The 14,727-nt window shown below is 41.3% G+C and overlaps 1 protein-coding gene across 1 annotated transcript in view; it reads left to right on the top strand.

Annotated features, from left to right (window-relative positions):
• Positions 1–14,727, top strand: part of DNHD1 (dynein heavy chain domain 1) — a 76,571-nt gene that overhangs the window by 52,658 nt on the left and 9,186 nt on the right. Inside the window, 4 exon segments of the mRNA XM_017507225.2 lie at positions 8,793–10,410; positions 10,598–10,806; positions 11,041–11,245; positions 11,321–11,423. Of these exon segments, the coding sequence (XP_017362714.1) occupies positions 8,793–10,410; positions 10,598–10,806; positions 11,041–11,245; positions 11,321–11,423 (2,135 nt within the window).

Below are 14,727 nucleotides of genomic sequence, written 5' to 3'. Positions count from 1 at the left end.
CTGTAGTTCCTTCCAGCTATATTATTTGGCCTTTGCAGTGAATTTGCACAAAATTAGAGACAATAGAAAGATACATTGGTACAGTTAGATCTGTGAGGAGATTTCAGCTGAGAAGAGATTTCGGCAGAGGGATTGAGAACACTGTAAGCAACATTGTAGAGTGAAGAATGTTACCGCTGGCAGAATGTAAAAGGTGTCCTTGAGTGACAACCACCAAAACATCCAGTATAAAATAAAAAATGAATAGACACACCAAAAAATACATCAGTAAATAATGTGACCTGATGTTAAGAAGAAGCAAGCAATAAAGTAGAAACTGATCCTGAGATGGTCTAGAGCAGCAGTCCTCAACCTTTTTGGCACCAGGGACTAGTTTTGTGGAAGGCAATTTTCACGGATGGGAGATGGTTTCAGAATGAAACTGTTCCAACTCAGATCATCAGGCATTAGTTAGATTCTCATAAGGAGCATGGAATGTAGATTCCTTCCATGCACAGTTCACAGTGGCGTTTATGCTCCTATAAGAATCTAATGCTACCACTAATCTGACAGGAGGCAGAGCTCAGGTAGTAATGCTAACTTGCCTGCCACACTAACCTCTTGCACTGTGGCCCAGTTCCTCACAGGCCACAGGCTGATACTTGTCCATGGGCTGGGGGTTGGCGACCCCTGGTCTAGAAGTTTAGTTAATACTTTAGAGCAGCTTTTTTAAAAGTATTCAATTGCTAAAGAAAAATATGATCTTAATGCATGAACAGATAGGGAATCTCAGCAGAGAAATGGAACCTACTAAAAGAACAACATGGATATTTTAGAACTAGAATATGTAATATCTGAAATGCAAAATTTCCTGGATGAGTGTCTTACTTCATTTTCTGTTGCTTATAACAGAGTACTTGAAACCGGGTAATTTATTTTTTAAAAAATTTATTTTCTACAGTTGTGGAGACTGAGAAGTCCATGGTCAAGGGGCCACTTCTAATGAGGGCCTTCTTGCTGGTGGCAAGTCTCTGCAGAATCCCAAGATGGTACAGGACATCACATGGCAAGAGGGCTGACCATGCTAGCTTAGGTCGTCCTTTCTCTTCTTATAAAGCCACCAGCCTTACTCTCATGACAACTTATTAATCCATTACCTCCTTAATCCTTGAGTAGATGAGTCCATTTATCAGGGCAGAGTCCCCATGACCCAGTCACCTCTTTGAGGCTCCATCTTTCAATACTGCCACATGGGGGATTAAATTCCAACATGAGTTTTGGAAGGGACAAATACTCAAATCATAGCAGTGGGTTTAACAGCTGATTGGAGATGATAGAAGAAAGCATCAGTGGACCCTGAAGAATATAAAAATATTGAATAGAAATACAGCTTCAGCCTAACACTTATAGAATTGGAGTTCCAGAAGAAAAGGAGAGTAAGAATAGGGTATAAAATTGTTCACGGAAATAGTCACCAACATTTCTCCAAATTTCTTGAAAAATACTGACTTTCATATATAAAAAGCTCAGTTATTTCAAAGTAGAATAATAAAAAAGAAAGCTACATCTAGGCCTATCATACTCAAACTGCCGAAAACCAAACAGAAAAACTATGAAAGTGGTCGGTGGGGGAGAAAAAGACATAGTATACACAGAAACAACATTAAGAATGATGATTAACTTCTCGTTAGAAACAGTAGAGTCCAGATAATGGTGGGAAAAATCTTTAATTTACTAAAAGAAAAAAAAAGTCAATCTAGAATTCTCTATCTGGCAAAGATTCTCTTCATAAATGAAGGGGAAATGTTATTTCAGACACATGAAAGCTGAGAAAATTGCTGGTAGAACAATACTACAAGAAATGCTAAAAGATCTTCTTTGGGCAGAAGGGAAATAATGGCAGATGGAAACTCAGATCTTTAAAAAGAATGAAGAGCATCAGAAATGGTAAATATGTGGATGCATAAAAATGGTTATCTTCCCTGATTTTCTTAAAAGCCATCTGATAGTTATAAAATAAAAATAACATTGTTAATGGGGTTGGTAATGAGTAGAAGTAAAGAGTCAATAACTACAACAGTAAAAGGATGGGATGAGGAGAAGCAAATAAACTGAATTATCCTATTGCAAGGTTCTTACATTTGTGAAACAGGAAGTATGAAATGTGAAGTAGGAAGGATGAAATAGGAAGTAGGGAAGGTGTCAGTTATGAAGTGTAAAGTGGTACAATATTACTTGTAATATTGGTTAAGGAGGCATATTATTAGCCCTATAAAAATCACTAAATAATAACAAAGAGCATAGCTGAAGGACACGTTGGCTTCTGCCCATCATCCCAGCACTTTGGGAGTTCAAGGTAAGCTAATTGCTTGAGCTCAGAAGTTCGAGTCCAGCCTGGGCAAGACAGCAAAACCTCTTCTCTACAAAAAGTGCAAAAATTATAGCTGGGTGTGGTGGCATGCACCTGTAGTCCCAGCTACTTTGGGTGCTGAGGTGGGAGGATCACTTGAGCCTGACAGATCGAGGCTGCAGTGAACTCTGTTTGAACCACTGCACTTTAGACTGGGCTACAGAGTGAGATCCTGTCTCAAAGAAGAAGGATAAGTATAGCTAAGGAGCCAATAAATATAATGAGGTACTTAAAATATTTAAATTGTGCAAAAGGAAGCAAGAAAGGAGCAACACAGGAATAAAAAGAAGAGCTGTAATGGATGATTGGATGCCGGAAAAAAAAGAGCCAAATAGAAAACAAATAACAAAAATGACCATATAATGGGCTTTAAACCAACCACATCGATAATTACATTAAATGTAAATGGACTAAGCATTCCAAATAAAAGGCCAACATTATCAGACTAGAGTAGATCTAGCTATATGTTGTCCAAAAGATGCACTTTAAATATAAAAACACAGATTAAAAGAAGTTTTTTAAGGCAAAATATTTACTATAGAAATAGTTTGTATAAGGAAGTTGGTGTGGCAATATTAATACCAAAGCACTTTAAGACAAAGGGTATTACTAGAGATAGAAAATTACATCTCAAAATTAAAAGATTCAACTCATCAGAAAGACAAAAATCTTAAATGGGTACACACCTAAAATAGACATTTATGTACATGGGAAAAAAAACAATAGAAACAAAGGAGAAATAGTAAATCTGAAGTCATAGTAAGAAAGTAATATGCTTCTCACAATAACTGATAAGACAAGAAGCAAGAAAGTATGGACATTAAAGATCTAAATAACACTAGCAACATACTGACATTTACAGAACATTACACTGACCAACTGCAAAATGCACCTTTTCAAATGCACATGGGACATTCACCAAGATAGACCATATGCTGGGTTATAAAATAAGGCTCAATGAATTTCAAAGGATTAACATTTTAAAGAACATTTTATCTGACCATAACAATACAAATATAATAAGATACCTAGAGAATTTCCAAATTCTTTAAAATTAAACAACACACTTCTAAATAAATTATGTACCAAAAAATAAATTACAAGAGACATTAGAAAATGTTTTGAACTAAATAATAGTGAAAACAAAACATAACAAAGTTTGTGAGATGCAGCTAAAGGTTATAGCTTTAAATATCTATCTTAGAGGCCAGGCACGGTGGCTCACGCCTGTAATCCCAGCACTTTGGGAGGCTAAGGTGGGCCGATTACAAGGTCAGGAGTTTGAAACCAGCCTAGCCAACATGGTGAAACTCCATTTCTACAAAAAATACAAAATTTAGCTGGGCGTGGTGGCGAGTGCCTGTAGCCCCAGCTATTTGGGAGGCTGAATTTGGCAGGAGAATTGCTTGAACCCAGGAGGCAGAAGTTGCAGTGAGCCAAGATCGCGCCACTGCATTCCAACCTGGTGAAAGAGCAAGACTCTGTCTCAAAAAAAAAAAATCTATCTTAGAAAAGTTTGGAATCAATGACCTAATTTTTCTGCTTAAGAGACTTGAAAAAGAAGAGCAAATTATACCTAGAGCAATTAGAAGGAAATCAATAATAAAGATCAGAGCAGAAATCAGTGAAATAGAAAAATGGAGAATATCAACAAAGCCATATTTTGTCTTTGAAAAAGATAAAATTGACAATTGCCTAGGAACACAAATCAAGAAATAAAAAGGAAAATAAATTTTGAATATCGGGAATGAAAGAGGTTTTATTAAAGATATTTAAAAGGATGAAAAGGGAGCCAGGCATTGTGGCATGTACATGTAATCCCAGCTACCAGGGAGGCTTAGGCAGGAGGATTTCTTGAGGCCAGGAGTTCAAGACCAGCCTGGGCAGCATCATGAGACCCTCATTTAAAAAGAAAAAGTTGAAAAAAAAAATGGATAACAAAAGAAAATTATGAAAAACTTTATGCTAATAAATTTAGTAACTTAGGTGAAATGGATACATGGTATATTAGTCTGTTTTCACACTGCAATAAGGAACTACCTGACTCTGAGTAATCCATAAAGAAAAGAGGTTTAGGCCGGGTGTGGTGTCTCATGCCTGTAACCCCAGCACTTTGGGAGGCTGAGGCGGGTGGATCACTTGAGGTCAGGAGTTTGAACCAGCCTGACCAACATGGTGAAACCCCATCACTACTAAAAATACAAAAATTAGCTGGGCATGTTGGTGGGTGCCTGTAATCCCAGCTACCTGGGAGGCTGAGGCAAGAGAATTGCTTGAACCTGGCAGGCGGAGGTTGCAGAGAGCCAAGATCACACCATTGCACTCCAGCCTGGGTGACAAGAGTGAAACTCTGTCTCAAAAAAGAAAAAAACAAACAAAAACCCACAGAAACAAAAACAGGTTTAATTGACTCACAGTTCCACATGGCTGGGGAGGCCACTTACAGTCATGGCATAAGGCAAAGCGGGGGGCAGGGGTAAGGAGATGTGCCACACTTAAACAATCAGATCTCGTGAGGACTCACTATCTTGAGAACAGCATAGGGGAAACCGGCCCCATGATCCACTCACCTCCCACCAATTCCCTCCCTCAACACGTGGGGATTACAGTTCAAGACAAGATTTGGTTGGGGACACAGAGCCAAACCATATCACATCTCTTGCAAAAACACAACTTGTCAAAGCCTGACCAAAGAAGAAAAATAATAGAAAATGAACAGCCTCATACCTATGAAAAGTCTGAATGCATAATAAATGTTTGCAGTCCCAGATGGTTATATGGTTGAATTATATCAAGTATTTAGAAAAAAAAAGTACAACTTACATTTTTTCACAAAATTGAGACTACTAAGCCATGACAAAGACATTTCAAGCAAATTGTTGTATTTCATATACCTAAATGCAAAAATAAATTCTCACTGAAATATTATTAAAGTTCAGCAACATACAAAAAGAATAACATCTTATGACAAAATGGAGTCTATCATGGGAATGCAAAGCTGACTAAACATTCAAAAATCAATCAATGTAGCTCACGTTAACAGAATAAAGGAGAAAAGGAGTAATATTAGTAGATAAAAATCAGTTGATAAATTTCCAACACTATTCCATGACAGGCATAGAAGATGACTTTCTCAATTTGATGAAGAGCATCTATTATACTTACAGCTAACTACATATTTAATGGTTAAATATTGAATGCTGTCCCCCTAAGATCAGTTAAAAGGCAAGAACATGCTCACTGCTTCTATTCAATATTGTACTGCAGACCACATCAGTGCAATAAGAAAAATAAAAGCTTTTAAAATTAAAAGACAAGTTAAAACTATCTGTATTGACATATAATATGATTGTCTGCCTAGAGACCCCAAAGAAATATTTTTTAAACCCTATAAAACTACTACAATAAATAAGTTAATATATCAGGGTCACAGGATACAGAATCAATCCATTGAAACCATTTGTATTTCTATATCCTAGTAACAAACCATTGGAAATTGAAATTTTAAAGTATTAAAAGTTATTTAAAAGCATAAAACACTTAGGAATAAATTGAGTGAAAAACATTCAAGATCTGTACACTGAAAAAGACTAAGTATTGCTGAGACAGAGGTAATGTAAATAAATGGAGAAATATATGATGTTCGTGGATCAGAAGAGTCAGTATCATTTTAAGGTCCTCATTCTCTTCCCTCAAGTGATTTATAGATTCAATGCAATGCCAGACTAAATCCTAACAGATTTTTTTTTTTTTTTGGGTAAGTTGACAGACTTATTCTGAAACTTATATGGTAATGCAGAAGAGCTAGAAGAGTCAAGCAACTTTGAAAAAGAACAAAGTTGGGACACCTACACTAGTGATGTTAAGATTTGCTATACAGCTGTTGTAATCAAGAGAGTGTGGTATTGGTATAAGGATATACATATAGACTGATAGAACAGAAAATCTGATATATAGTCATATATGGCTGGTTGATTTTTAGTAAAGGTGCCAAGATAATTCAATGGGGGAAAGGTTAGTCTTTTCAAAGAATGGTGCTGGAACATCTGGATATATGTGTGGAAAAAAATGAACTGTGTATTCTAACCTCAAAGTATAGATAAAAATATAGGTGGATCACAGAACTAAATGTAAAAGCTAAAACTAAAATTTTTAGAAAAAACTGGAGAAAAATCTGTGTGAACTTGGTTAGGCAATGATTTCTTAGGGCACAAAAACTAAATTTTATCAAAATTGAAAACCTATGCCTTTCAAAAGACACTGTTACAAAAATGAAAAAATCAGCTATAGACAGAGAAAACACGCATGATACATGTATCTGACTAAGAACTTGAACCCAGAATACGTAAAAAGCTCTTACAACTCACTGAGAAAACAAACATCATCCCAATGTTTTAAACGGACAAAAAACTTAAACAGACGACACTTCACAAAAGATGTATGAATGGTCAGTAGTATACAAAATGATGCTTGATATTATCAGGCATCAGTGAAGTGCAAATTTAAACCACCATATGATAATTAAGAAGACTGACAATAAGTGTTTTCAAAGATGTAGAACAACTGAAACTCCCCCACTTTGATGGTGAGAATGTAAAATGGTTCATCCACTATAAAAAATATATGCCAGTTTCTTACTAAATTAAATATTACTTAACATATGAGCTAGCAATTCCACTCTTAGGTATTCACCCAAGTAAAATGAGAACCACATATCCTCAAACTTATCATACATGAACGTTCACAGGAGCATTATTCTGAATAATGCTAAATCCACATCTACACCCAAATGGCTCCAGGTGGTGGCAAGAGGTAAGAATTTAGAGGCATCTCTCCCACCTAGCAGACTAGCTCCCTGCTTTCCTTTAAAAACAGGCCATCCAGGCATTCACCTGAAAACTTAAAATGACCCACACCCTACTCCCTTATATACACTGCCAGTCCCACCCTCCATTCCTCCTTTCTTCCCTCATTTCCTCTCTTTCTGTTTCTTTCTCTTTCTCTCTCAGTCTGACTCTTCATTCTACCTCACGTAACAAGAGGATGGAGGACTGACCTCCTGGCTCATTATGCCCTCCTTGCACAGGATTAAGTAAAAATCTTTGAACTTGTTTCCTATTGTTGTGGTGTATTGAATTTGTCCTTCTATCTAAAGAACCAGGTCAAGTTTCCTGTGTGAGGGACTCTCTGGTCATAGGTTAGACAACTAAGCATTAGGCTGTCCACCAGATAAAAGAAGTATCCTGTGAAAGTCACACTGTAAACCCCCACACTCAGCTCCCCTTCATTTCCCTGATAGGGCAGGGTTGTTAGCTGCTCTGGTACTAGAATGCCAATTTAACTGGGGGCTCTCAGAAAAATACCACTCAGGAATAAAATGGAACAAACTATGGAAACATGCAAAAACATGGATGAATCTCAAAAACCTGCTGAGTAAAAGAAGATAGACATGATGCAGTACATACTGTATGATTATATTTAATGAGGTTTTAGAACTGACAAAGCTAACCTATAGTGATAGAAATCAGATCAAATAACAATGCCTGTGGTGGTGGTGGCAGGGAGATTGATTGGCCTTAAAGGAGCATGAGGGAGCTTTCTAGGGTGATGAAAATGTCCTAAATATCATTGGGGTGGTGATTACACAGGTGTGTGCATTAGTCAAAACTCGCTGAACTATACATTTAAAATGTATACATTTTGTTTTATGTAAATCATGTCTTAATAAAGTTTATTTTTAAATTATTTTAATTTATTTTTAAGAGACAGGGTCTCACTCTGTCACTCAGGCTAGATGGTGGATCAGGGCTTACTCAAGCTCTTGTGCTCAAGTGATCCTCCAGGCTTAGCCTCCCCAGTAGACAGGACTACAGCACACACCATCAGGCTCAGCTATTTTATTTTTCATTTTTTGTTGTGATAAGGTCTTGCCATGTTACCTAGGCTGGTCTTGAACTCCTGGCCTCAAGAAATCTTTCCACCTCAGCCTCCAAAAGTGTTAAGCTTACAGGGGTAAGCCACCACACCCCGGCCTAAAGTTGATTTTTTTTAAGTGTACATGTGATTCAACTCTATTATCTTTGACTGAAATTACTGTGCTTTCCCCTAATTGCGATCAGATCTGGTTTCTATCCTTCTCAGCTTCCAAATCTTTTTAGTCATTAACCTTCAGTTAATGACTAGTAAGTCACAGAGGTAGGATCTAGGGAGAAGAGAGAAGAAATTCCTCAATTTTAGGGAGAATGTAGGGGAGGGAGAATAACTTACTCAAATGTGACCAAGTCTTAACACGTCAGATTCACAAAATTCCTTTAGAACCATGTATGGCAGGAATAGAAGGAACAGATTGATACTCTCATGTGGACTTTTACATGTCCTCATTATTATTCCTCATGTCCCATAGACCCAGAGAAGAGCTGCCAGCCAGTGTTGGAGACTCTGCGCCAGGCCATGGATGGCACCGTGTATGCCCACAGCACCTTGGAACTGCAAACGCTGCAGCCTACAGTTAACTTCCTTGCCACTGTCACAGTGCCAGGCTACTGTGAGCGCCCACTGTGTCCACGCCTCTTTAGACTCTTCACAGTCCTGGCCCTGGAGAGCATGACCCAGGCCACCCTGCTGAGCAGGCATGTTCCTATCATTCAGGCTTGGCTTGAGCGTTTCCCTTCTGTGGAGCGGGAGAGTGCTCTGGCACGAGCCCTGGTTAGGGCCTCAGTAGAAGCCTGGGATGCTGTGTGCAATTGCTTCATGCCTTCACCCCTCCACCCACACTACCACTTCTCCCTACACTCTGTGAGCCACCTACTGAACAGCCTGCAGCTGCTGCCCAACAGAATAGGCTCCCGAGGCTTTGTGGACTATCCCAACCTCCAGGAGCACTTGCGCCGGGTGACAGGCCTGCGTGGCACTCGTCTGACTGCTATGATGGCCACACGCAACATGGTGCGTCTTTGGTTGCATGAGGCTCAGAGAACATTTTGTGACCGGCTGGACAGCCCTAGGGAACGCTCCTACTGTGCCAAGCTGCTCCTAATAGTAGCTCAGAGTGTCTTCTGCTGCAGGCCAGGGCCCCAGCACCTGGGCAAGGACCATGAGGAGGGTGAAGAGGATGATGAGGAGGAGGAGGAGGTGCCTGAAGTGGAATCTGAAGGGGAGTTGGCTCAGTGGGAGGACTTCAGCAACAGCAACAGTGAAACAGAGGAGGAAGAGGACCCTTATGGCCTTCAGGTCCCCAGAGGCTCAAACTCCAGTGATCCAAGTCTATCATCATCCACAGGGCCAGTAAGCAGGGGGATGATGGAAAGCATAAGTCACAAGATAAGGCAAGAGAAAGGCACAAGGGCGTCCAACTTTAAGGTCCAGGTAAAGAGATCATTCAAAACTTGGTGGCAGAAGGCACCTGAGATGGACCTGGTCTCACCCCTGTTGTTACCAGTGCTACTACTATATCCCCAAGAAAAGCCCTCAGACCTGGTCTTCAGTCAGGAGCTGATACTTGGGTCTAACCCTGAGACCCCCAACTTGTACCTGGAACGACAGTGGGAGAAGCTAGAGGAGCAGCTGGCCACCTCAGCTGCTCAACTGAAGCTGAGCCCCCACCTTGCCCGGTGTCATTCCATGGCCCAGCATGTGGCCCGCCTGGTTCGAGTGCTGGCCAGGCCCCGGCAGCATGGCCTGATGCTTTCAGGGGCTCTGGGTACTGGGCGCCATACTGCCATCACTCTGGCTTCTAGCATTTGTCAGGCCCATTTCTTTCAACTACCATCTGGGTCAGAGGAAGCCATTCTCCAATGTCTACGAGATGCCAGCTGGCATGCTGGCATGTTAAGCCAGACAGTGGCCCTGTTGATACCCAGTGGTGTGGATCTCACTACACTTCATTGCCTCCTGGCCCTGGCAACCTCAGGCAGTTTCCCTGACCAGTACACAGAAGCAGATTTGGACCACATTGAAGACCACCTCCCCAGGGAGAACCTTGGTATCAAACATAACATCGAGAAGGAAATGGTGTTGCAGAGGTGAGGCCAAGAACCCCATAGCTAACTCTGCTCTGCTCCTCCTCTGTCTTGGCCAAAAGGCCAAAAGGAATTCTGTGGGCTGCCACAAGGGCTGAGAAGATTGGGGCTAAGTTGTCAGATTGGGACTGGTGCCTGGAGGGGCAAGCAAAGGTAAAGGGAAGGACATTAACTGACCCCTGGCCCACAGGTTCTACCAGCAAGTGTGCAGTCACCTTCACCTCTTCTTCCTGATTGGAGATAAACAGGCCCACCAGCAGCTTCCCTCCACCCTTTTCCTGAGGCTCCTTCAGCTGGCCACTGCCAGCATTGACCGCTATGAACCCTGGGACCAAGCTGCCCTGGTCAAGGTGGCCCAGCATCACCTGGAGGGTGCTCAGAGTCTACCCCTTGATGACAGTGAGCGCTTTTTACTTGTCCTTACCACACATTTCTACCAGGCTCTAATGAGAGTTATTACCTAGGTCAGTCTCTTTCTCCCTCCTTCTCTCTATCTCTCTCTATCTCTATCTCTCTCGCCTACAGAGCCCCATTCACATTTTCTACCCTTCTTCCTGAGCTAGGAGAGGATCCATTTCCTTTCCCGTTTTCCTGCAAGCTCACAAAGTGAAGCTAAAGCCATGCCCATTGCAGGCTCCTGGAAGTACCCAGACCTCCAGCCCTCAATTCCCAGTGTGGCCAAAGCCATGGCTCTTATTCACCTTTCGGCCACCTTCTACCATGAGCACCTGTGCCCTGCATTGCCACTTGTCACCCCCAAGACCTTCTTAGACTTCCTGGACACCTTCCTGATGCTGCAGCAACAAATGATCCTGAAGATTAAGAACAAGGCCCAGCGGTGAGTGGCCCTGTCCCCTGTAATGTACCTCCTTCTGCTCCTTTGGGTTTCCTCACCAGCACATTGTATCTCCAGGGTCCAGAATGCCTTGGGGAATCTGAGAATGCTGATTATGGAGCACAGTACCCATGCCAACCTGATCTTCGACTTGGAACAGCAGCTGACATCCTCCTTCAAGGTAAGGAGAAGAAGATTTTAAGCCTTCTATGGTGGTGTCAAAGCAGGAGCCCAAAAGGGGACTTGAAAGGAAGCAACCAGCATGAACCTTAGTGCTTGTCTCCCGCTAAGGTTCCCCTTTCCCTAGGAAATCTCTCTAATCTCTGCTGCCTCCTCCTTTACAGCTTAGGCTAGAAAGTTTCCCATGACACAGCTAAGACCAGATTGATTCTTCATAACATGTGAAACCCAAGCATCTGCTTCTGGTTGCCCCTAGTGCCTTGACCATGAGAAGTTCAGTATGCTACCAAGATCTCTGTAAATTCCCATGGGGGTTGGGGCAGGGATTACATCTCAGTCACCACTCACTCACCTCTTATAGTTATCCTCTTTTTCCATAACATTTTGTCCCTGTAACTTTTCTTCCACAAAAGCACCAAACAAAACTGTTGTAGACAGTGAGGACATGTGGATGGGTGATGGCAGCAAGGAGAAATTTATATTATAGCATAGAACCAGAAGTATATTTATAATGGTATACTAGACAGAAGTGTCCTGAATTTTCTTAGTCACCCTTTTCTACCAGGCATTTTCCAGTGACCCAACTTTTCCTTTCCTCTCTCATCTCCCTACCACCGGCTCTACAATGTTTTTGAGCCATCCCACTTTTCCTTCAGCGCTCCCTTCCAGTTGAAACATCAAAACCTTTTGCTGTCTTATACAGAACAATCTTATTCTTTGAATACACAAACTTCTTATATGTGGCTAAAATTGGTGATGATAGGGCTTAACACACCTTCTAAACTTCTTAACTCCTAGTTAAGGATGTTTTCCCAAATTAAAGAGCAGTTTTGTTTTTAATAAGAGGAATTCTGAAATAGCACCTTTATTTCTACTACTCAAGATTTTGATAAATGTTCAAGTATAACTTCAGAGCAGTGAACTAGTGCTTACCTCACACTCAGACCATCTTTCCACTAGGGTTTCAGGCCTTAAGCTCCTAATACCTACTCAGCTCTTCTGATGAGTGCCTTTAGGACTATCACCCAGTGCCTCACAACTGCAGAGACATGGCATATGTCATGTCTACTACTGTGGTTTTCATTGTGTCCCATGTAAGTGGTGTCCTCTGGAGTTTTAAAGGTGCTGGTGCCCTCCTACTATTCACCACCTAGGATGAACAGCTTAGATCAGTCCTCAAGACTGTTAAGTTGCAAAAGAAAGAAAAGAAAGTCAGAGGGCAACAGAAATTCCCTTTCCCAGTTTTTTGCCCTACCTTTTCCCAAGATGATTAATACCAGGATTGTTGATCTGCTTTAGGGGTGCTAGAATTCCTTGATCTGTGAGTCAGTTACATCAGAGCAGAACACAGTAAGCCAAAGATCTGGATAAGAGATGTTCATTGTCTCAGGGTCATTCAGAGTCAGATCCCTTGGTCATTCATTCAATAGCCATAGTAGTGTGTACTTCTTCCAGTGTTTTCCACCCCAGGAAGTGGCATTACCATCCACTGAGCCAAATCCTAGGACTCATTCTGGGCCCCTCCATCTTTTCTCTCTTATATTCAACGGGTTGATTTATTCATTATTGCACTCAAGAAAAATTTATTGAACTCAACAAAAATTTATTTTTTGTTCAGGCATTCTTAATATTTGTGTCTATGTTAGTATATGCCTACATTTACATCTAGATGGATGGATAGAGAGAGAGAGAGGAAGATAGAGAGAGAGAGATGAGAGAGAGATAAATAATAGAATCCTTGCCACAACTTTCTGAGGTAGCTATTTTCTCATTTTATAGATGAGAAAACAAAGATCCAGAAAGGTTGGGGAGACTTCCCTAACTTTATAAGGTTGTGATGGGGATTAAACAAGATCTTACATGTAAAGTATTTAAAAGTGCTGGCACATAGTAAGAGCTCAATAAATATTAGTAACTATTAATATTAGGTTAGGCTAGGCACAGTGGCTCACACCTGTAATTCCAGCACTTTGGGAGGCCAAGATCAGTGGATCGCTTGAGCCCAAGAGTTTAAGACCAGCCTGGGCAACATGGCAAAACCCCATATCTACAAAAAATATAAAAAATTATTCAGGCATGGTAGCACCTGTCTGTAGTTCCAGCTACTCAGGAGTCTGAGGTGGGAGGGTCACCTGAGCCCAGGAGGTTGAAGCTGCAATGATTGCACCACTGCACTCCAGCTTGGGTAACATAGTGAGACCTTGTCTAAGAAAAAAAAAACTAGATTGCTTCCTAATAAGAGGAGATAGGGCACTGTCCTTGCCTTCATGGTGCTTATAGTTTAGCAGAAGATATAGACTCATCCAGGCAATGACAAAACTGTGTTATAACAGAGTAAGTTCAGAGCACTCCAAAATATCAAGAAAAACTTTCTAGAGAAAGCGGAGTGCCCCGCTATGCAGCACACAGCATGTATATAACATGGTAGGAGCTCAAAAACGCTTCCTAACTATGTAAACACATGAATCAAGTACATGAAAGTTGTTGCCTGAAAGTTAGGTCAGGTTTGATCAGTGTTTGAAAGGGGCTGGGTGACAGAATGTCCCAGGTTGATATAACAGCGTGTGAAAGGCCTATAGGCAGAAGAGTGTGTGCCACATTGGAGGAACTGTAAGTCAATAATGGCTGGAAAGTAGCGTGCTGGCAGAGATAAAAGAGATGAGATTGGAATAATGAGTAGGGGCCTGGTCATGGAGGTATTGTCAATCAAATGTAGAAATGACAAGTGTTATCACACAGTGATGATGAGATTCAGTTTTTAGCAAACTAGCCAGGCTGCAGTGGGGGAATAAAAGGAGGGGAGTAAGAGTGTAAACTGAGAGACCAGTTAGGAGGCCAGTGAGAAGGTCAGAAGTGCGAGAGCCTGAGCATGAGTGATGGATGTTGGGAAGAGGAGTGAACACGAGAGGCACTTAGGAAGTAGATTTGAAAGGCCTCAAAGATGGGCTAGATTTGGGGGAATGCAGGAGATGGTGCCAAGGGTAACAACTCAGTTTGTTCCTTGGGAAGCTTGAGTGTATTTTGCCACCATTCTCTGAGAAAAAGAATACACAGGAGAGGAATCAGATTGTAGGAAAGCTGAGGAGGCATAACCAATACATTCATTTCGGGACATGTGGAGTCTGAGGGGCCTGTGAGACACTCAAGAGAAGATTTCCACTAAGCAGATGAATACATGGTATGGGGTTGGGAGGGAACCTAGCTACAGAGAGAGATTCGGCAGTTGGAACATAAATAGGAATCAAAGCCATGAGACTGAGGAGGGCATTTAGAAGTGTAGAGTGAGAAGAGAAAGGAGGCCTTGG

Source organism: Cebus imitator, unplaced genomic scaffold, assembly GCF_001604975.1.
Source record: "Cebus imitator isolate Cc_AM_T3 unplaced genomic scaffold, Cebus_imitator-1.0 Scaffold370, whole genome shotgun sequence".
Classification (NCBI taxonomy): Eukaryota; Metazoa; Chordata; class Mammalia; order Primates; family Cebidae; genus Cebus; species Cebus imitator.
The sequence above is the reverse complement of the archived record's forward strand: the minus strand, read 5'-3'. Positions and strand labels throughout refer to the sequence as shown.